At 34.2% G+C, this 23,393-nt stretch overlaps 2 protein-coding genes across 4 annotated transcripts; one reads left to right on the top strand and one right to left on the bottom strand.

Moving 5' to 3' along the window:
* Positions 1-149: 149 nt before the first annotated feature.
* LOC146539157 (protein KATNIP homolog) lies at positions 150-8,323 on the top strand. 3 transcript variants are annotated; one of them, XM_085185450.1, is made up of 15 exons: positions 150-436; positions 537-608; positions 705-811; positions 1,125-1,301; positions 1,926-2,239; positions 2,648-2,833; positions 3,146-3,283; positions 3,452-3,716; positions 4,135-4,362; positions 4,611-4,782; positions 5,328-5,518; positions 5,622-5,787; positions 6,145-6,238; positions 6,919-7,034; positions 7,380-8,323. In XM_085185450.1, exons 1-15 carry the CDS (start codon positions 363-365, stop codon positions 7,459-7,461), a joined length of 2,382 nt encoding a protein of 793 aa, XP_085041576.1. In that variant the 5' UTR covers positions 150-362; the 3' UTR covers positions 7,462-8,323. The 3 variants fall into 3 exon arrangements, with proteins under 3 accessions (XP_085041576.1, XP_085041574.1, XP_085041575.1); XM_085185448.1 differs by having other exon boundaries at positions 537-638; XM_085185449.1 differs by having other exon boundaries at positions 151-436; positions 537-638; positions 1,935-2,239.
* A 49-nt stretch (positions 8,324-8,372) lies between these two features.
* On the bottom strand, positions 8,373-23,161 carry PolrMT (mitochondrial RNA polymerase). Its single transcript, XM_085185446.1, has 23 exons — positions 22,909-23,161; positions 22,673-22,783; positions 22,048-22,597; positions 21,526-21,654; positions 20,959-21,133; positions 19,788-19,898; positions 19,413-19,574; positions 18,570-18,899; positions 17,737-17,877; positions 17,212-17,330; positions 16,743-16,917; positions 16,304-16,422; positions 15,740-15,955; positions 14,642-14,791; positions 13,841-14,041; positions 12,857-13,066; positions 12,406-12,560; positions 11,833-11,984; positions 11,090-11,249; positions 10,434-10,563; positions 9,913-10,210; positions 9,334-9,425; positions 8,373-9,123 (listed from the first exon to the last, which is right to left on the bottom strand). The coding sequence occupies exons 1-23, from the start codon at positions 23,054-23,056 to the stop codon at positions 8,997-8,999; spliced, it is 4,161 nt and encodes a 1,386-aa protein (XP_085041572.1). The 5' UTR covers positions 23,057-23,161; the 3' UTR covers positions 8,373-8,996.
* Between the last annotated feature and the right edge of the window lie 232 nt (positions 23,162-23,393).

The raw sequence follows: 23,393 nt of genomic DNA, 5'->3' as shown, positions 1-23,393 counted from the left end.
AATTTTAAATATTGTAAATATTCGTTATAGTTTTCGACTCCAGAAAATTATTTATACTGTACTATTCAATAATATGAAACACAGAAAAGAAATTATTTTTAACGACTGTAACCATGGTCACGAAGGACTAACAAACAGCGGCAAAAATAGGTTTCAAAAGTGGCAAGTAGTAATGTTGTTATTAGTTTATTAAAACGGATTATAATATAAAAGATTTCATCTATTTCTTACCTAAAAATTACAGATAGTTATTATTTATTACGATTAAAATAATGTTTACTCAATTTGCAAATACTAGTTTACACTTATTATAGCGAATATTGTATTTTAGTCCTTACGTATTTAACTCAAATGGCTTTAACATGGCTCAACAACATGAATTGGAATATTCATCTAAAGACATGGATTTTGCATTCTGGCTCAAAGACATAACGAAGTGAGTGCTACAATAATTTAATTAAAAACATCAAGCTTAATTATGTGTTCTTTGCCTAGGTTTTTTTCTAATATATTTGATTATTTTCTGTTTGTTTTAGGGAAATTAAACAGACGCATATCAGAAATAAAACAAAGGATCAGATTAAGAATTACCAAATTTCTAATCCGGCGTATGTTAACACCAACAATGAACATTTTAGGTGCAGTATATTTTTTCTCGTTATTGACTGTTTTTTTAAATTGATATTCAATTTCTATTTTTTCAGAGTTGTTCGCAGGACTTCATTAGACACAAAAATGGATCAAATTGTAAAGCCTAACAAACAATACATCGCCCATTCCGCTGGTACTGTACGCAATAATCGAGCAAATGGTAAGTATCAAGCACAAAAAAAACTTAAACACATACGTATTGCATATTGGCGCAGCGGCAAAATGTTTCACTATTAACAATTGCACTGTTGTGGGTTCACTATTTTCAAGGGGGGGAAATAAATTATTTTTATATCCTCGCTCTGATAATTAGTCGCAACGCAATGTTAAGTCCCGCTACTCCATACCTATGCAATGCCTAGAAAGGTAGTGGCCTAGAAAGGTGGTGACGATGGTGCATGGGTAACGGAATGTTACAATAGATCCTTCTGCCCTCCTTTTTATATGAAAATATTATTACTTTTGAATTTCAGGTGTTTCGCAGATTGGGAGGCGAAAATCAAAGAATCATAATTTAAATTTGGATGACTCCACTAACGATGGTTCAAACGACTTTCTTTCTGACCTATTGCCTCACTACGTGACGCCAAGACACACACGGTTGAATAAAGTCATTGATAATGATTTCAATGACGTTATACTGGGATCAAGTAAGAAAAGAAATAAAAACACTTTAGCTTTAGTTAAAACTGTTTTTGATATTATTATTAACCCGCATATAGAGGCCGTTGTGGTGCACGGAGTGTATCTGTAATACGACGGTTGTGGGTTGGAACCCCACTCGTTATGAATTATTAATTTATACCTTAGCCTTTGTAATTTCGTTCGTCTTGTAAACAAATATTGGTACCTATGACAGATTATGTTAATCAGTTAATATGTACTTCCCCTACAAGATCTCTGCTACTACTCTTTCACGTATTTAAAAGAACTGATTAAAATTTTAAAAGGCCAGACGCGCTTCAAGGGTCCAAGCATGTAAGCGCGACAGATTATGGCTTCGATTCTCACTAGAGAAAATGAAATATTTATTATTTTCATTTCATCGCTCTGGTACCGATGCACAGCGTTTTTTTATGGAAAAAGACAAGGCAAACGAGCGTACGGGTCACCTGATGGTAAGTGGTCACCGCCGCCCACGGTCCTATGTAACTGCAGTATGCAGCATGAGCTGAAATAAAAAAAAAGTTAGTTACTTTTTAAAAATTATATTATACAAACTAAAGAACACGAAGAAGTATTTAAAAACGTATTGGAATGTACATTATATGCAGTTTTTTTAGGATATCAAGAAACTAAACGAATTGACAAAACTTCTTTGTCTAAAGAAAGTTCCATTAACACACGTGAAAATGTTAATAAAAAGAAATCCGTGAAAACAAATAATATAAAAAAATGTACTAGCTCTTCAGTGTCTTATAATAATGGGTCGAAAGGAAAAATCAAAAGTGAATTTATTATTCCTGTACTTCCTGAAGGCAGGTTATTAGAGATTAAGATTTATTCAAATTGGGGGGACAAATATTTAGTTGGTATGAATGGGATTGAGATATTCGATTCCGACGGAGGAATGGTTACCGTTGAAAAGGTATGTCTATGGACTTATTATTTTATTACAGAATTTTTCTTCAGCTTCACGCTGTATCCCTTATGTGGCAGAGTAGGCAGAGGGAACCTAATGTTAAGATACTTCGCTCCCATTCTGTTTTAATCGCCATATTGCTTTGCTGTGACGTTAGTTAGTCTTGTAAACAATTGAAAGTGCCAACTGCTTACTTTCTATACAAGATTATCACGATTCACATATTTATAAATGCAGATTAATCATGATGAAAAAGTTTATACGAGTTATAAAATTAATTTTGCTGTTGTAAACTACATCTAGCTTTCTTTGTTTACTTATTATCTAAGCTATATTAACTGCATTCTTTTAGATCTTTCTCATATTGAGTAAACAAAATAGTCAATTCCTTAATACATATAATTGATCACAAAGGTATGGACCGACGCCGAGTCCGGGGACCACTCCCCCGGCCGCCTCGCCGCGCTGGGGGACGGAGTAGTACGCACGCGCGACGACGCGCACGCATGGAGCGCGCCTGCGCCCGCGCACGACGGTCTACCTATATCTATTAGCTTGCTGTTGGCTAAGAGGACTGTGTTAGCTTTGTTGAGGATTTGGGTACGTTGTGTTGCAGATGTCAGCGATAGTATAGAGTGGTTGATGAGTTAGTTAAAGTTAGTTGTAGGTGGTTGAGCAGATTAGCATTTTTTTTTAGATTTTATTATTTTCTCTCCTATTGAACAATGCGCATAAGTCCGAAAGCAGTCAGAAAGCCTAACTGTAGACCGATTATGGAACAACACTAACTTAACACCACGCTTTGTGTTGTCAGTTGTCACACAGATAAAATGAAATTGACTTACAAACTTTGGGTATGTAAATATCAATAAGTTACTTGATTGAAATAGTAATATTTGATAATCTGTTCAGAATTACAACAAATCTCGTATTTACTCGACGCGCGGCGTCCGCCTCATACAAATCAAGCTGGACGACCAAGTCGTGTTCCACGGAGAGATAGCGCGCGCGAGCGGAGAGTTGAAAGGGCCGCTGTCCTCTTTCGGGGATGTAAGTCATTTAAAGATATATATATTTTTAATGGTTATCATTACTACTTAGTTATGCAAAAATTATAGGTTCAAATATTTTTCATATACCTAATTATATAAAGTTTACTTTTTTATGATAATTACTATCATTAATATTGTAGAACATTAAAATACCGTTATTTTTCAGACAATTCTATTCACAAAAGATCCTCGTATCCTTGAATTAATATTAGCAAATGATAAAAATTTCCAAGCTGTTCTAAAGGAGAATGAGCCGTCACTCGACACCAGCATTATAGAGAAACGACCGCCCACCGCTAACGATACTAAAAGTTTAAGTCCACTGAGCTATGAAGACCAAACCCTAGAAACAGATGAATTGTATGTTGTAAAGCAAATTGAAATTACGCTCGTATCTAATTGGGGAGCTAAGCAATTGATTGGATTAACAGGTATACATTTTATATTTTATCAATATCAATCACTATATTTATAGATACTTTTGTAAAATGAATTATTTACATTTTCCTGCTCTGGTAATCACATAAAACGCGGAGATTAGTTTCGTCACTCTACGCGCAAAATATCGAAAATTGGGCGGAAAGTAGGGAATGGAGAGTCTCAATACTAGGGACTCTCTGTCTACACTGCTATGTACCTACTAGGATACAAGATGGAGGAAAAAAAAATAATAATAAAAGATTTTTTTGAATATAGTTTTGTGTTAAAATTTTTGTTATTTCTTAATTTTTTCCATTTTATCTGGTGTGAGTATCATCAGCTCCAAAGCGACAATAGTCTAATTGTTTATAGATAATTTTAAATTATCAAAAATTATATTATTTCTGTAATATTCTTCTCCATTTTAAGGTATAGATGTACTTTGCAATAATGAATCTGTTAAAATCAACCGCGCGTACGCATATACCCAACTCATCGATGACGAGGACTCAGAACAGGGCTATATGGAATGCAATAGTTTATTCAATGGGAATAATATTTCTACGGATTTTAATAATATGTGGTGCACTAACTTCTCTCCAGGATCTCAGTGTTGCCACATTGTTATGGAGTTTGAAAAGCCAACTGAAGTTACTAGTAAGTATATTCTTCATTTCTAGCTAGTCACTATATCTCTTATATTACAGTAGGGTAGATAGAAAGAATGTAGTGCTATGTTGAGTAGTGGATTTCAACAAGATACTAGGTATTAATTACCAGAGCAAGTACATATATAAAAATACAGTGTGAACTTTATATAGTGACATTTTAGTATCATAAAATGCGCAGAAACTTTATGGTCTTAAAAACTTAATTTAAAAAATGTTATTTTTCGTAACTATCAGGTATACGCCTATGGAACTACAACGCTACCCTGGAGTTGTCGTACGCGGGTGCGCGCGCTGCGCTCGTGCGTGTGGCGACGCGGCGCGCGTCCCTCCTGCTGAGGCGCGCGCCCGGGGACGCCTGCTACGACTACGTGCAGCACATCGACCTGGCTGACTTGTTTGGGAACACGTATGTCGTTACTCGTTACACAAGTCACCCCCCTTCTTCCCGATGTACTGTCGTGTGTCATTTAAATAAATCAGTTTCACACTGTATCCCGTACACAACACGGTTGGCAGAGGGAATCTAATGGTAACACACTCAGTTCCCCATATTCCGCCGAATTCGGGAGTCATTGCGTGATGAGTGGCGGAACTCGAGAGCGAAGAAATGATAACATAAATGTAAATAAATATTTCACTTCCTCGAGTAGGGATCGAACCCACAACCATTCGCATTTGTAGTCATATTTTGTGTCCCTGCGCCACAACTGGCCTCATGGCTATGAAAGTACAACTATATGTCAATAGCCCGGTTACGTCTGCTACAACTAGGTACAGCATGTGAATCGAAAATCTTTGATTCTGTTACCAGCACGAAGTATACGATTTTCCACTTTAATTTCGGCTGCTATTAAGTGACCATTGAACGACTTCTTTATAACGGCACGATAGAATAAAATTACTTTTACCTCTTATGATATTTTTAACAAGGCAGCCATTAATAATTTACAGCTACAACCAACAAGACCCAGAAGAAAACACCAATTTTAAAATCGATCAGTTCCCATCAACTCCATCAATACCGACCGGATTCGTAATGCAAATAAGCATATACTCGACGTGGGGGGACCCCTACTACGTGGGCCTTACGGGTGTCGAGCTGTACGAGCCCAGCGGACGACAAATACACGTTAGCGAGTCTAGTAAGTAATATAAATTATAATACTTAAGTATCCAAGCAGTCCGTAGAAAACTTAGCAATAATTACTCTATTAGAATTCCTAAATCATTTAAATATCCAAACAGACGTGTGCGCGCACCCCGCCAGCGTCAACGTGCTGGCAGCGGGTGGTGTGGGGGGCGGCGCAGGCGGCGACGCGCGTACGCCTGCGCGGCTCGTGGACGGGCGCAATGCGCGCGGCGCGCCCTACCACTCGTGGCTGGCGCCGGTGCTGCCGAGGACACTAAATAGGTGCCTCTTGACATTTATAACATTTTATTTATCAGCTTCGCGCTGTATTCTCCACACAGCAGGGTAGGTAGAGAGGATCTAGTGTTAAGACACTACGTTCCCTACTTTCCGCCGAATTCTGGAGGCATTGCATGTTGAGGTGGCGGGGCTCAACGCCCCGCTTTGCCTTGGCACCAGAGCGAAGAAATGGAAATATAAAGTTAAGTAAATATCATCAAATATAATTTCCTCGAGTGGGGACCGAACCCACAACCAGTCGCTTTTACAGCCACACTCTGTGCTACTGCGCCACCTGCGTTAAATATAATATTAATTTATAAATAAATCAAATAAGTATTAGACATATTTTAATTTCAGAGTATTTTTCGTATTCGACGCCCCGGTATCGGTGTATGGGATGAAGATATGGAACTATGGGAAAACGCCAACACGAGGCGTTAAAGAATTTGGCGTAAGATCATTACTTATACTTATTTATCATATTTCACATTTATATAATGATTAATTTTATGGCTGAATTTGAATGGTTAACAAATTTAATACAGCATCACGACGGCCTTAGCTTTTAGTAATTTAACTTGATATCAACGTATTATTTTTTAATTTTACTTATCTCTGAATTATATAACAAAAGAATATAGATCTGGGCAGGACAACTTCTGCCGAAGCTGCTAGCACTAACTTCTAGTTATTATACAATTTGTAAACTAAACTAGCTTCACGCTTTATCCCTAGCGGGGTAGTCAGAGAGAACGGAGCGAGAAACGCTACGGTCTCCACATACCTCTTTTGCATCGCCTACTGTCATCAACTTCTTCATACATGCCCTCCGAGGGGTCCTCGTGCTTTTTACGTGACCTTCCTCCGGTATCTTTGATAGTGTGTTTTCGAAGGTGAACCGAGGTTTCCCCCTATCTCTCTTACCGCGCACTTTTCCATCCGTTCTTTCATCACATATTCGTTCGACATGCCCAAACCAGCTGAGCACGTTCTTGTTCATTCTCACCGTGACATCCTCGCTAGTACCTACCATTCCGTTACTCTTCATTGTGGATTTGATCAGCTAAGCTGACTCCGCATATCTTACGAAGAGATCGCATCTCCACAGCTGTGCAATACAATTTGTTTTAGGTGTTAATGGATGATCTACTGATTTACACGGGATCTCTAGAAATGGCGCGCGGAGACGAGCTCGCGCCACAGTGGATATGTTTCGAGGACATCGACCCTGAAGCTTTGACGCCAAGGTAACTTGTAACTTTTTAAATACTTATACGATATAATCGTAACAAATTAATATATAATTAAATTCATGATAGTTCTAAGTTAGATTCCCTAAGTACACTTGACGATATATCGTCCAGAGAATAATGATTTTATTATAAACAGAAATAAAATTGATCCTTATGCCACGGTCTGGTTTGGTCTAGAAGACAAAGCGAATTTTCAAATTTCAAAGTCATTAATATCTCCAACATTAAAGGATGAAAATTTAAAACGTGCTGTTTGCCATCTCAACGCAAGATAAACAAACTAATAAAATAATAAATAAAAAAAGATCTAAATAATATGTTTTTTTTTTGTATTTACAGTGGCTCTGAAGCGAGTCGTAGTACGACGAGCGGTAGTGCGAGCGCCGACCCCGCCGAACGACCTTTCACGGCTGTACATTAGTTTATAACATCTATATATTTAAATTATAGTTGTCAACTTTACTATACTAGTCATTCATTTCGCAAAACTAAGTGCTAAACGTACTTAGTTAAAAATATAGGATATTTTAATTTTAAAACATGATTTTAGAACACAATTTTAGTATATAATATTTAAATAGGTATAGCCAGCAAGCTGTAGTAATAATTGTATTGATTGTAAAATTTACGCACCAATATTTAATTACAAAAAGTAGGGAATATTCTAGATAAACAAAGTGGTTGGCAACTATAGTTTATATGCATTAAGCTTACCTTTACAATTTATATATGTATTATTATGTTTATTATTTAGCGATAAAAAGAATAGCAATATCTTTAATGAACTTTAGTTTTTTTTCTGCCAGTTTCTTGTTTTGTTTTGTACTACAGGAAATATTTTGATTTATAATTCGTCTTTATAATTTTATATCAATCAAATTATTATTAATATAATAAACAAATCTTAAAAATATGTGATGCTGTGAGTGTCCCAAGTAATAACGTAACGCGTGTGATGTTGAATTCTAAATTGATGTATTTAATTATAATTATATATTTAAAAATGTTACAAAAATATGTAGTATAAAGTAGTATTTTGCCAATAGATTACCTCTTTTTGAAATTTTATCTGTAGCGAAATGAATTTAACACGTAGAATAATCAGTAGACTGCACTTGCGCCAAATATTTCAATTTAAAATTGTTTCTAATTTTTTATCTGTTGTAAATGCGTGTTTAAAAATATTGAACAATTTTAGATATTTAAATTAAATTAACTTTGTATTTAATGTAACATGTAAATGTAAATCGGTTTTGTACGTAAATAAAGTTTTTTTCTAAATATTTACCTCTTTCATTTGAGTTGGAAATTTTAGTTAATGATAAACAGTTGTTTTAGATTTCAACTCATTTTATTTTAAACTAAATCACAGACTAACATTTGAACAAATAAGTAGTTTCTTTATACTGGTTTCAAATTATGATATAAAGTTATACACCTACTGTTGCGAGGAACTTTAGAACAATGGCTATGTCATTTGAACAATATTCAAAAAATACCTTTATTCGTATATACATAAAATAATAAACTAAATATAGATGCAGCTTATTGGTTTTTTATTATGACATTTTTTTACACCAAGGATCTAATTGTGCACAAATATAACAATGACAATGTAAATTTGTTAAATGTAAATCAGTGTCATAATCAAATAACAGAAAAGAACCGAATATAATCATTTTAGTTTGTTTTAAATTATCCATAAATTATAAGTATCTTAAGAATATAGTAGTTTATTTTAAAAAGTGCATGTATATATTTTACACTTAAATTTTCCATTATTTTTCTTTTATTTTACTAAAAATACTGAGTAAAAAGCACCCAATTTCTTAAATATCAATTCTAATCAGCAACCTTACCTATACTTTCGAACTAGCTATCAGTCTATTAGCGTACCATTAACTACGCAATGTCTTTCCAATATCATTTGCGACCAAATTTCACCGATTTGAGAATTTAACTGAAAAAGTAAACAGATTTGAGAACGTTTTTAATATCGAAATCCCCTTTTTCTGGAACTTTCTTCAATAAAGAATTGACACGCTTCTTGTTTGTTGCGCCTGTTGTATCATCTTCAAGTTCTCTGTAATATAAAATTTAGATTTAAATTAAAGGAAAAGCAAAGGTGTATTGTTCATGTTTTATGAACATTAATGATGTTTTGTTTCTTTTACTCTTCTTAAAAACTATCCACAGTAATCGTTTATTTTATGAAGATTTCCTAGAAATTGCTATTTCTGGGTTTGATCATTATTATACTATGGGCATATGTAGTAATTAAATTAATACATACGTTTCAGGGTAGCTGTATCGTTTCACCATAAACTCAGATAAGTCGTTCAATATCGGCTGCGCGTGTAGCGCTACGAATTGTTCTCGGCATATCTAAAATGTTAACAAATTTCAAGCAGTTAGATAATTGTTAAATGTAGTGATGTGACAGAAATTTTGACTGCCATATTGTACAAAAGTTTGCCAAACTCTAAAAAAAAAAATGTAATAATCGGAGGATTTTCGATTTCCACTTGAAGGAATTATTTTCATTTTCTCTATTTGGTATCAAGACATAACTCGGCGTTGTAATATTCAGAAAATTGGGGTGGAAGGTATCGAATTAGAATATGACATGAGATTAATATTGTACTGATTTTAATGCAATTTTCATTAAAAGACAGAGTGAAAGAAATTCAAGATTAAGATTTCTATGTTTAAAACATGTACATTAAGGCAGTGTCTGTTCGGAGCGCGTAATGTCCGGTAGCATTCATTAGCATATTCATTATACATATAGCATAGCAAGCAACAAAGCAATTTTTAATTGGAAAATTTTTCGGGGCCACAACAATTTTAATGAATTAATCAGCGTTCGTACCTGATTCATGGCGTCGACACAATCCGGGTGTGTCCAGAAGCAGTCATGCACAGAGGCGAAGGCGATACCAGCGCCGCCGCAGTGCAGCGCCGTGAGCGCCATGTGGGATGAGTCCAGCGAGTGTATAAAGTTGGGGGGGAAGGCGTTCCTCTGCTTCATGGTGCAGGGCCGCTGCTGCAGGTCCACGGGCGCGGCTGTGGGGGCGCTTGAGGGTGCTCGCCGGTAGTACGGCTGTAGAACCGGCAGGCCCAGCGGTGTGGTCCATTCTACGCTCTCGCCGCACACGCCAGATATTACTCTGGAAACGTGATTATTATTTATTTATTTTTTAATTTCATGTTTTGTCTTATTGTTCATATAGTAGGGTAGACAGAGAAAATTTAATGTAATCAAAAAGGTCTATTGAACAACAAAAAAATCAATAAGTAAGATGAAATATATCAAGAAAAAAAAGCCAAATTATTTGAATGGTGCAAATAATATTTGCGGAATCATACAAACAAAGCAGTTATTTCACTTACTTAGCGCAGTCCGTGAACCAATCCTGTATAAGTTTTGTGGACGAGAACATCTCCCGTAGAGAGTCAAAGGTCCGTGACGTGAGGTACTGAGAACACGTCCACACTTGCTCCTTTGGGAAGTCCTCGATGTCTATATTATATCAAATTGTTTATAATTAATTTTGATATATATAAAATTAAAATAAATTTAATTAAACCAGGAATCCAACGACGCCCTCTGTCTCTACAACAGAGCAAAGAAATGAAAATATAAATTTAAATAAATATTTCATTTCCTCGAGTGGAGATCGAACCCACAACCAGTCGCGTTTACACACGTCACATTTTGTGCCCCAACGCCACGACTGACCTCAAATTCAAAATACATATAATGACAATATGGCAAATGGAAACAATGCTTGGAATAAAATATGATATAATGTATTATTCAAACAAAACTAAATTGTAATAATAAAAATATTGTACTTGTGTATATATAATAAATGGCTAAATTAATTATTCGATAATCAGAAAAAAAATCGATTCTTCGAACACCCTAATGAGTTCGGATAATTGATGTTTTAGTGTATATAAAATTTTTGGTATAGCTAAATACAAGACGAACAGCAAGACGCATTGATTGAAATTCAAATAATATATAAATTTTCTTGATTTACCATTCAATTGTTTAGCAATTTGCAAACGGGCACCGAACTTGGTAACACCATAGACGGTGGTCATGACAGTTTGTTTGATGACCTTGCGGCGTACAAAACCCTCTAGTACTACAGCTGTTGGAACACCGGCTGCTGCATCGCGTACACGCATACTTTCCACCTGTTAAATAAAGGTATTTATGTTATTATATAAGATAACATAACCTATATTATCTTTAGAATAAGTGATCTAAATAAATAAATGATTGAATTGGATGATTGGTTCCAAAAATGGCCCATTAAGACTAGTGCCTCTATGTCAACTCACATCACTTTTACGTTAAGGAAAGGAAACTGCCCACCCGTAAAACTGGGTGATACTACTTTGCCTCAGAGTAACTCAGTCAAATATTTTGGCCTTCACCTAGATAGGAGACTTACCTCGCATAAGCACATTAAAAGAAAACGCTATTAAATAATCATTAGATATAAAAATATATACAGGCAACAAGTTGCTTATCTACAAAATGATCCTTAAGGCAGTGTGGATGTATGGAATCCAAGTATGGGGAAGCGATACCAGATGAACTCAAAGGGAAAAAAAAAAGAATGGAGAATCTTAACACTTAGTTCCCTTTTGCCTACTCAGCTCCTTAATACATCGTGGTCGACGAAATGTGGTCACTCCGTGGCCATACTGGTGCACAGGGAACTCGCAATGGTACCACAAAGCTGCACTCACAAAGTGACTTTGATATACAAACCAGCGCGGCAACCTCGCTGTAGACGTCCTGCGGGCGGGCGCGCGGTGCCAGGTTGACGGCAGCTGCGCCCGCGCCGTCACCACCCAGCGCCGCGTAGTGCTGCAGCCCGTTGCACGACCCGTCTTGGTGCACCGGGAACCCGCACTGGTACTCTGCACTCACAAAGTGGAATTCTGTCAATATCATGGCCAGTCGTGGCTGTAAATGCGACTGGGCGTGGGTTCGATTCTCACGAATTAAATATTTATTTACATTTATATTTTCATTTTTTCTCTCTGGTGTCGAGGCAAACCGCGGCGCTGAATTTCGCCACTCAACACGCAATGCCTCCAGAATTCGGCGGAATGTGGGGATGTCTTAACACTAGGTTCCCTCGGCAACTAGGCACCCTCTGCCTACCCTGTTATGTGCGGGATACAGCGTGCAGCTGATTTAAGTTAATTTCATAACAAAATTCAGTTCCATTTTGAACTGATAAAGATAAGAGAACTGAATGTTTTATCACTAGGTTCGCTTTGCTTATTCCACTTTGCGAGATACACCGTGAAGTTAAAGAAACAACCTTTAACCAACCTTCTGGATTAGGTGATCTTATAGCGTTAGCAATTTCCATACAGCAAGCGAGCGTCTGCCACGGCTCCTCGGACAGTTTCCACCATCCTTCACCGTTTAATGGATTGTCAGCCGAATCTAGGATTTTGTCGAGAATACTATTTGCATATCGCAATCTGTTAAAAAAATATTTTATTATGGTAAAGTAAAACATAATTATAAAACATGCTATATATCTGTAAATTAAAAAAAACTAATTTAATCAATATCTAAGTATCTATACAAAGTGAACACAGTTGACTACTCTATAAAAGCTATTCTGATGTAGTTGAAAAGCCTTTGATGGTTTTTGCCATGTGATGGAATGGCGTATGCTCTGGCTTATAAACGAGATAAATGTGGGCCCAATTCCCACTCAATGAAATATATTATATTTATACCCTCACTATGGTAACAGGGTACAGCGTCTCACCTCTCATCCACAGTACTCCGTTTCCTAGTACCAGTCAGGTTTACCACGTGCACCTTTAGCCAGTCAAGGCCACGAGGGCCAAGCGCGCGCCGCCCCGCCAGGCACAGCAGCGCGCGCGCAGCGTCTGCGCCCAAAACTGACACGTGCGGCCCCACTGCGTACACTCGCCCGCGGAAGTCCATGTTGTGGGGCAACCAGAATATGCGCTCTCTGTAAGTAAATATTAAATAATATCCGGAATATAGCAGGGTACGCAGAGGGACCCTAGTGTTGAGACACTCCATTTTCCTTGCAAACTTAACTAAGTCTTGTTACCAGATTGAGAAAATCAAAATAATTAATTCCGCCGACTGGGATCTATTGTTATAAGCAAGTATATGTTAAATGTTATCTATACTCTATACTTATAATAAAATCGTAAGACGGTCAGTGTCTGTACTTGGAAGATATTTAAAAAAAATGTTATTGGGAACTTTTATTAACCTAATAGAACCCAAAACAATGATTTTTAAAATTTTTGTCTGTTTGTCCGTTTGTCTGTGCGTTTGTTATCGCTAATCTCAGAATCGACTTAACCGATTTAGATGCGGTTTTCACTAATGGATTCTGGTAAACTTCCGAAAACATATTTATTTTATTACAATCGGTTCATTAATAAAAAAGTTATGTCAATTTAAAGTATTTAGACCGACAAATTTGCTAATTGCCGTAATAGATAGTTGTATTTTCATATTAAAATTAGTTCATCGGAAAATTTAAGCTTATATGCAAAATTTAATATTTTTTATAATTTTAATTACATATAATCTATATATAATTTTTATATATAATCTATATATAATTTTTATATATAATCTATATATATTTTTTTATATATAATTTTAATTATATATAATATTATTGTTGTCATTTCCTTATATTATATACATAAAGCTACTAAATAATATTAAGCTTATATAATACTAATTGATAAATAAAAATGACCTGTAATGATTAGCCAACGACAGTTTATACAGGGCGTCACACCACAGCGAGTGCATATCAGCACGCGCGCGGTTAAACGCGGCGCGACGTCGCATCGCATCCCTTGCGTTTGTGCCGCTAACGGTACTGGTAGCGTTAAACTGCGTTGTGTCTAGCGAGGATGCTGGCGGAGGTATTACGAGTTTCTTGTCTCCTCCTGACCTAAAAAATATAGTTTTGTTTGTAGTGATATATAGTTTTGTTTGTAGTGATATATAGTCCTATATACAGATTGGAAGCGTCAGCGCTCCTATTGCGGGAACAGCAATAAGGGCAAAATACTTCAAACCCATATTTAAGGAAATTAATCAAGATACTTCAACAGTTTAGTTGTAGCAGTTTTTTTTCATTTCACGATGTTTATCCCTGTATTTTATGTGACGCAGTTACGCATAGATATCAATAACGTAAACACATACTAATACAAAAATACTACTAAAGGTACAACAACTTTAATCTTTGCCACCAATACCTACGACTCGATTTCGGAATGAGGCGTGTGCGGCGGTGTCCCTTTGATAGGTTTATGTCTGCATGCGTCGTCTTTAACAAATTTTATTATTTATTTTGTTTAAAAAATATTTTTTTTTCATTTTTGGGAAAAAAATTGTATTAGGCTTTTATAGAGTAGTTAAAACTGTGGTTTCATTAAAAGTGGTGTTGACAAAAAAACTCTGTTTATAAATAGTTTAAATTGAAAATAATCTTTTTGTGACTATGTTAAAGCTATTTTATGAACAAACTAACATAAACATATTATACCTGAATATTTTAATTTGTAAGTCCAATATGGGTTGATTAATGACCCACGGCAGTTCACCGAGCTGGTTAAGACTGTCCAGCACTGGATAAAGAGCACCTGGAGGAGCTTCATTTAGACGTTGCATCTGACTCATCACGTAAAATTGCATCCTGAGAGAAATAAATTAAAACATAAATTCATTGCCTCATATTGTAAAAATGTATGTGTGTATATTAAATTATAGCTGCGTTGCAATGCCACAGTATCATTTGATGGAAGATGAATATTTCGAAAAATATTTGGTTTAATTTTAAAAGTATTGTAGAGATCCCACATAATGCATAAATTGCATGTTGCAGAATAGATTATAGTCTAACGGTAGTCCTTCGAGCATTATGTCAGGATATTTAAATCAGCTTCTTTTAGAATTCATTTGAGTTGATGATGAAGCCTAATAATGGAGTCCCTACTAGTCCCTACTTTCTCTCTGTCTGTCATGTGCTATATAAATTCATGGGCGAAGGAAAAGTATTTTAAAGTTGATAGAGTGAAATAATTCAAACAAAAATTTAATTAAAAACTAAATTAAAATCAAATCAGCTTCACGGTGTATCCCGCACACAGCAGGGTAGGCCGAGGGACCCTAGCGTTAAGACACTCCGTTCCCCACTTTCCGCATTGCGTGTTGAATAGCGGAACTGAACGCCACCCTTCGCCTTAACATCAAACCGAAAAAATGGAAATATAAATTTAAATAAATATTTCATTTACAATATATACCAGAACGCGAAAGGGATATCCCTCGTTATATTTTACATGAAATTACCTAATTTCTATAATAAACTTAAACAACGTTCAACTTCACCGACAATACCTACGATCCGATTTCATGAATGAGGTGTGTGTGATGTTGTTGCTTTAATAGGTTTGTTTGTTTGTGTCATTCTTAACAAATGGGTTTTATTTTATTATTGATTTTGTTTGAAAAAAAAAAAACACTTTAATTTTTGGAAAAATCTCTTTTAGTTTTAATTGTATTAGGCTTTTATATAATAGTTGAAACTATGGTTTCATTAAAAGTGGTGATGACAAAGAACATTCTGTATGTATTTATATACCTCACTAGAGGCGTGTCCGTGAGCAGATAGGCGCCGCGGTCGGGCGCGCGCCAAGGCGCGGGAGGAGCGCGCATGGGCGCGAGTGCGGCACGCAGCCGCAGCGTGGGGCGCGACGCGGCGCCGCACAGCCGACTCAGCGTGGGGTGCGGCTTCAGCTCCAGCCGGACGAGGCGACCCCACGGGCGGTGCACCTTGTAGACCGCTGGCAGCTTCTTACTGAAGATAGAGCTTGTACATCAGAATAACACATAGGCTACACTTTATATAATAAATGTAAATATTTTATATAATTTAGCTTTAATATAATAGTAGGTTTAAAGGAAGAAGCTGGAATGCTTGTTGTAAAGATCATGACAGAATGTTCTCCATTAGTAATTGTGCGCAGAATTCACATTCTACATTAATCAAATAGGTCATTCTTAAATTAGAATTATAATTAGTTTCTTTTGTGGCTAATGTAACTTATAGAACTTATGAAAATATTACATTCAATTTTTAAAACATACTATGTACATATAAACTGTTGTATGTTGTACACTGTCTTTAAAAGAAGATTATACTTACACTTTAGCTTTTGCTTTAAACATATTAATATCAATTTTCACATCGTTAATAATAATATTGTATAGAAATTTTCCAATATTCTGTCTCATTTCAACTGGCCATGGTGCTTCCTCAATATCCTAAAATAAAGAATTTTCTTTAATATACAACATAATATTAGCATTATATTATAAAATCAAAAAGGTTTTTAAGTTTATTAACTGCAGCTATATTTAATAAATATTTTATAATGGTAAAATATTGGTAAAATGGTAAAAAATGAAGAATGGAACTTTTTGCCTAATATTCACATAACTGCATGTTGAGGAACTCTACGTCGCGCTTTGTCTCATCAGAATGGGAAAATGAAAATAATTTAAATATAAATAAATAAATAAAAATAGAAATCAAATCCCTAACCATCGCCAAATATATTATAATTTTAATACTATTAACTCACTAAGCTAGCTCCTTCCCTGTTTTGATGTACGATCAACTGCCACGCCTGTCTGCTATTATATGGTGTGTTGGTGCCGTCCAACGAATGTCTCTCTAAGTACCACTTACAATACTTCTCGTATATTTGCTCAATTTTATTTAGAATCCCATTTTTCTTGTATTGCTCTATTTGATATCTAAACAATAAAAATTAAATTGATTAGTCATTTTCCATCAATAAATTTGAAAACATCTATATGGATATAATAAAATTAATTAAAATATTTTTTTTAAGAAATGATCTTTTGAAACCTTCATGACTAAAGGGATAAAAAGGAAGGCTACACTTTAAAAAGGAAAGACAAACTGAGACCTAGACGTCTAGAGAGACGTCACCTAACCAGCATATAATAAATATCTTAGTCTTGCAACAGACTGCGGATTTAAAATAGAAAAGATTTTTTTAATACAAATAATAAAAAAAATCTTACTTATTATACACTTGAGTACCAAGGTCTCTCTGCAACATTTTTAACGTGGGACTGTATGTGTCGCTGCCGTCCACTAGCTTACTAATCTCACTCATCATTAAATTTACATAGTCTTCTGTCTGTGGAAAGTAATTAAATTAATTGCCAAAGAAATATCTTTGGCTCTGTTTAAAAAATGCACTAATATAGTATAATGCAGTGAAAAACAAAGTTATTATTCTGATAAAATTTCTTGTGTGCTTGATTCTTTAGGCCAGTAGTGGCGCAGGGGTACAAAGTATGCCTGTAAACACGACTGGTTGGGGGTTCGATGCCCAATCGTGGAAATGAAATATTAATTTACATTTATATTTTATTTTCTTCGCTCTGGTGTCGAGACAAAGCGCCGCGTTGAGTTTCGCCACTTAACATGCCTATATAAATCGGCCGAAAGTGGGCAACGGAGTGTGTTCATACTATCTCTGCCTACCCTGCTGTGAGCGGGATACAGTGTGAAGCTGATAAAATTTCTTGTGTAAAACAAACCTGTAAAACTTTCAGGTACGGGTATAGCGTGATGGCGAAATGAGATGCATTACTTCTAGATTTCAATGTACTCATGTTTCTCTCTAAAGCTTCCCTGATCGTGATTCGCCATTCATTTTCTACTGTGTGTAGTTTTTCTCTCTGAAATAAACATTACGATTGAATATTTTACAGTACGTTCGACAAATTGTGGCCCTTTTGAAATTAGCTGTAAATTTGATTTTAGGATTTTTCTTACTTTTGATTATTCAGATATTCAGTGTGACCACAACTCATTGAGTGTATTGTACTCTTGCTAAATTGATAAAGCTTATTTTATAAACACTCAGAAAATTATTGTTTAAGTTCATAAAATAAAATTAATTATAAAAAGAATACCAAAGTTTTCAATTGTTTATCTTTATTTTTCAATACGACAAATAACAGTCGCCATTGTATGGAGTTGTATGACTTGGGACTTTCTCAAGTCTCAGTCTCAGCTGATCAATGCAATCCCTCAAGCTTATCCTTAACTAGCGGCCCGCTCGCGGTTTCACCCACGTGAACTATGTTATTATTAATTTCTGTCTCCATGACTACGTCCTAGTGACGTCTATGCAAAATTTGAGACTCCTAGCACTTGTAGTAACGAAGTTTCATACAAACTTTCGACCCCAAAATCAACCCCTTAGGAGTCGAATATTGCAAATTCCCGTCTTAGCGAGCACCTACGTCCTATAAATAACTGCTATGCAAAATTTGAGATTCCTAGCACATGTAGTTTCTGAGATTTCGTGATGAGTGAGTGACCTTTCGATTTTATATATATAGATAATAATAAAACAAAAACATACAAATAATTGCACAGTTTCCGATTCTTCATCTTTAACTGAAATATTTTCCACTTCGATCTCTCCCGCCATTTCCATTTCCAACTGCTTGACACCTTTTGCCTTTAATTCATCAAATACTAAAAGACCTTCCGCTGGTGACTTGAGCAATCCTTTTCTATTTTCGATATTTTCTAATTTAAGTTTATCTAATAATGGACATATGTAATCTAGCAGAGGTAGTGTGTATTTGGGTTCGAAGTGGGGGTCTAGTTTTTTGATTGCCTTTAGGACTGTCTCACGTTGATCATATAAAAAATTGCTTTTGTCTAATAAATCATTTAACATTATACCCTGAAAAAATATTGTATATATTAATATATTATTTAAATGAGGAATAAATTTGAATGATATTATTTGAATGAAAATTTGCTTATTTAAATGAGAAGTTTCAGATTTTTTCCCACACAAGGAACAGTTGGTTCAAGAAAATTGTTTGCTTTAAACAGCAGTTTTTGGTCAGATTATAGGAAGTTGGAAAATGGAGTGGTTATTTTAATTTCAATGATGTGATATGTATATTAAGTTTAACTAATAATGTAGTAGCATTGTAAAAACAATTTCGTCTTGCCAGAGTGGGAATTGATTATAATTTATTCCTCCAAAGTATAAAAAAAAAGATGGAATCCATAATCATCTTTTGACTTTAACTTTGAATTCCAGTATTGGAATATTAATTATTTTATTTAGAAACAGTGTTTCATAATAACTGAATATTTTAAAAACAATAAACAAAAATAAAATGTAAATAAAGTAGTAAGAAGTTAGTAATAATAACTTAAGGATAATAAATAACCATATTATTACCTTCTCCTCCATTTGTTTACTATAGTAATCTAGAATACTATTTTTGTCAAGCAAGTTTGATCTCTCTATACATTCAAATATGGCGGCAAATGTTTGCGCATTTGGTTCTATTTTATCCTCATACATAATTGATAATAACTCTTTGGCGTTTTCTAATTGACCCTGTAAAAAACGAAAATAATATCATTCCTAAGGTAAATTATAAAATGGAGTTTATTTAAAAAAATATAATATATGTAACGGAAGTCAACACAGCACCTTGTAGTATCCAAAAAGGAATCAAACCAACAACCATGGTGTTAAATTCAAAAATAATATCAAAGATTTGAAATATTATGAACAATAAATATTTTAGACATAAAATAAATAATATACCTTTGACGCATATCCATGTAACAGAGTGTTGTAAACATTGACATTGGTAACTTTAGGGCTCTCTGAAGATCTAGCACTTCTCTGCCTATAATACTGTAGCACTTGCCGACCCTGCAAATAAAAAAAAAACATCTATTAGTATTTTATTAGATTGTGAGTTCAATCCCCATTCGAGGAAATTACACATTTATTTAAATTTATATTTCCATTTCTTCGCTCCAGTATCGGGGAAAAGGGCGGCGTTGATTCCCGCCACTCAACAAGCAATGCCACCAGAATTCGGCGGAAAGTGAGGAACAGAGTGTCCTAAGACTAGATTCCCTCTGCCTACACTGCTGTGTGCGGGATATAGCGTAAAGCTGTTTTATTTACTTTAACTATCAGAATTATTCAATAACTTCAGTAATGTCACATAAAATACTAGTTTTTTAACATACTCGCTTATACCAGGGCAGTCGTAGTTAGTGCTAAGAGACCAGGTTCCCTATGTTTTATCCAATTTTCAAGATTGCGGGTGGTGAAACACAAAGCTGAGCTTTGTTCAGGGTGGGGAAGTGAAAATATTCCACAATGTAGGAATTGATTGATTAATTTCTTGATATATGGCGTTTGAGGGTGTGAAAACACACAAAGACAATTTACAGGTAAAAAAGATAACTATACACAATTATAGAATACATGTAAAAATGTAGGAATTGAATCCATAACAGTTGCATATACATTCAGACACTGTGTCACTGCGCCATAACAAGTATATTATTAAATAAGTAAGGTACAAATAACTTTAGTAGTACATTAGTTACAAATCTAGAGCACTAACTTTTAGATAGTGTATTTAGAATCGAGGTCAACAACAACAAAGTTTATCAATGCTGTGTTACTTTCTTAATAGTTTATCTTGAAGGAATGTCTGAACCATCTAAACCATAATAATTTAAAGAATAAAAATAACAATTTCAATTTGAATAAAGATATAATTCCATAATTTATTTACAAAATAAATCATATAAAATAAGATTGACATTGTCGTGGCCCAGCAGCATCATCACTTAACACATAATATCTTAAAAATTTAAAGGAAAGAGAAGAATAGTGTTTTAACACTAGGTTATGCAATTTGCCTTCTATGCGGGATACAGAGTAAAGCTATAATATTAATATTTATATGTACCTCAGCAATCATGTCCAAAGAACACAGAAGTTGTAAGTGTGAAGTTAGTAATTTTTGCAGTGTTTCTTCTTTGCCGCGTTGCTCCATTTCCTTGATATCCTGCTTCATGTTAGCCTCTTGTGCAGCGCGGCGTTTCTCGCGTTGTTTCTTCTTTTTCTGTTTTATGGCTTGTTGACTAAAAAAAAATATTTTTTTATTTGTTTTTCAGCTACAATCTATCCTGTATATGGCAGAGACACCTAGTGTTAAGAAACTCCGTTCTCTATTTCCGCCGGATTCTCGACGCATTGAGTGTTGTATGACGAAACTGAGTTCCGCAATGTCTTTTTTAACAGAATGAAGAAATAAACATTTTAAATAATTCTTTACTCCAAGTGGGAATTGAATCCACAAAATTAAAAAAAAAATACCATTTCAAAATGCTACACATAATCTCATTAGATTTAGAATCACAAACATAAGAGTAATTCTTATGAGAATGAATGTATGTTCCAAATTATGCAAATATCTTATATTATTTTACTATAATATAAGTTAGCATTAGTAATTATATAATTATAGCCTTACGCTTTTTTAACTTTTAAAGCTTTGACATTAACAGCTTCATTGTGAAAATCATCTTTAACCTCTCCAAGTTCCTGACTGTAACCATCTTCACAAATATCTTCCATTGCAGATTGTGGCAAACCTCCACTTCTGTAATATGTAAAGAAAATTTATCAATACACTAGTACAAATGAGACCATTGTGGTACAGAAACAGTGTCAGCATGTAAATTATAATACCTTTTTTTAATTTATTTACTGTGGTAACAATCTTAAATTACTTGTCTTTTAACAAATTGATCACAAATCATAATGTTAATATATTTATAAGATATTGTTTAAATTCATTAACTTAAACTAGGTTGTAAGTAGGTACTGTATATTTTATTCTAATACTATTATATTTCATTAAATGCTTTTTTCATAAACTATATATTTTCTAGTTAACATTGTTGTTTCTGGAGAAAGCAGTATTTGTTTTTTGTATGTGCTGTTCATAGATACCTATGTAATAAATAAATGCATACATAAGAGAATAACTTACTGTAAATTTGTTATATGACTCATCAGCTCCTGATCATAGCTATCTAATTGATTTTCAATAAACAACTGTCTGAATATAGCATGAGGACTTTTTGATACATTGTTAGTGTCAAAAGAATTTTTAGTATGTTTAAAGTCAGTATTTATGTCAATCTCTTGGTTCACCCCTTCATTTATAGCATATCTAAGGTCTTGCAGTCTTTGGTCATATATAGTAGTTTTCCTAAAATTGTAATAGCTGTCTTTTACCATGTCTATATACTTTTTAGTCTTAAAGTGCTGCTCTACAGAAGATATTTTGTGGTGCGTAAATATAAGAGCACATTTATCATCTTCTAATTTAATTTCTGAATTTTCTTTTTTCAAAATTTTATTTTTGATGCTTTGAAGTAGTTCTTTATCAACTTCAATATTGTTAACTTTTTTTGCTGATGTTGTGGTCAATTGGTGCAGTTGACCCAGAGAAACTGGACTAGAAGCAAGTTTTGATAGCTGAGATGCATTTAGTTTGTTAATAGATATCTTCAGTTCCGTCATACTACTTTCATTTACTGTAATTATAAATATGAAATTTATATAAATATAACACAAAGTGTAAACACTAAATATTTGTCAACAAATCCTACCTTGTAAAAGTTCACCATATTTTTTTGGATTTTTGTGTTTATTTTTCTTCTTCAAAGATTTTAAGGCATTAGCCGTTCTCGTAGATTGATGCCTTGCGTGAAACAAATTTTCTAAAACGATATTAAAATATTACGCAACGTATTTAAAAAGGTTATGTTTATATATATAAATATCAAAATGTGAAGAGCTTCTTAATATTTTGAATATTTGAATCAATAATTAAAAGTATATTTACCTATAGTTGGTGAGTTTAATAGAGCTTTGCGACAAAATGAACATTTTATATGAGTAAGAGATATATTCTTAAGTGAAACGGTCCCACCACCTACAACACTATGAAAATTATTTTGATAAAAGTTTTTTGCAGATAAAAGTCGATGCATTATCTCAATAATTAATATTACGAATAAAAGATCACGAAATCCATGCCGAAAATTCAAAAACCACGTGAAAATGAAGTACTTTATAAAATATACGACAGATGACAATAAACATACTTTTGACATATTTTATGTAGATAACTTAAGTTTATTTATGTATAATTCAAACTAGAAAATTCGACTATATATATATTTGATTATTAAAGATAGTTAATACATAGTGATATTTCAAATGGTTTTCAAGCAGTAGGATGAAATAAACATTTATAAACCTACCATTGTTAACGAATCTTTCAATTTTGTATTACTTATATGTTATTTTAAACTGCAATAAAGTATA

Source organism: Heliconius melpomene, chromosome 5 (genome assembly GCF_056956725.1).
Source record: "Heliconius melpomene rosina isolate 202511_hmr_F chromosome 5, ASM5695672v1, whole genome shotgun sequence".
Classification (NCBI taxonomy): Eukaryota; Metazoa; Arthropoda; class Insecta; order Lepidoptera; family Nymphalidae; genus Heliconius; species Heliconius melpomene.
The sequence above is the reverse complement of the archived record's forward strand: the minus strand, read 5'-3'. Positions and strand labels throughout refer to the sequence as shown.

Bases quoted from the DNA above. Each gene is read 5' to 3' on its own strand.
- PolrMT (XM_085185446.1), bottom strand. From the start codon at position 23,056: ATGCATCGACTTTTATCTGCAAAAAACTTTTATCAAAATAATTTTCAT. The intron at 22,598-22,672 runs GTAGGATTTGTT...TTATAATTACAG, and splicing joins ATATGGTGAACTTTTACAAG to TAAATGAAAGTAGTATGACG. The intron at 19,575-19,787 runs GTATATTATTTA...CGTTTTTTACAG, and splicing joins TACATGGATATGCGTCAAAG to GGTCAATTAGAAAACGCCAA.
- LOC146539157 (XM_085185448.1), top strand. From the start codon at position 363: ATGGCTCAACAACATGAATTGGAATATTCATCTAAAGACATGGATTTT. The intron at 3,284-3,451 runs GTAAGTCATTTA...GTTATTTTTCAG, and splicing joins CGCTGTCCTCTTTCGGGGAT to ACAATTCTATTCACAAAAGA. The intron at 5,788-6,144 runs GTGCCTCTTGAC...TTTTAATTTCAG, and splicing joins CTGCCGAGGACACTAAATAG to AGTATTTTTCGTATTCGACG.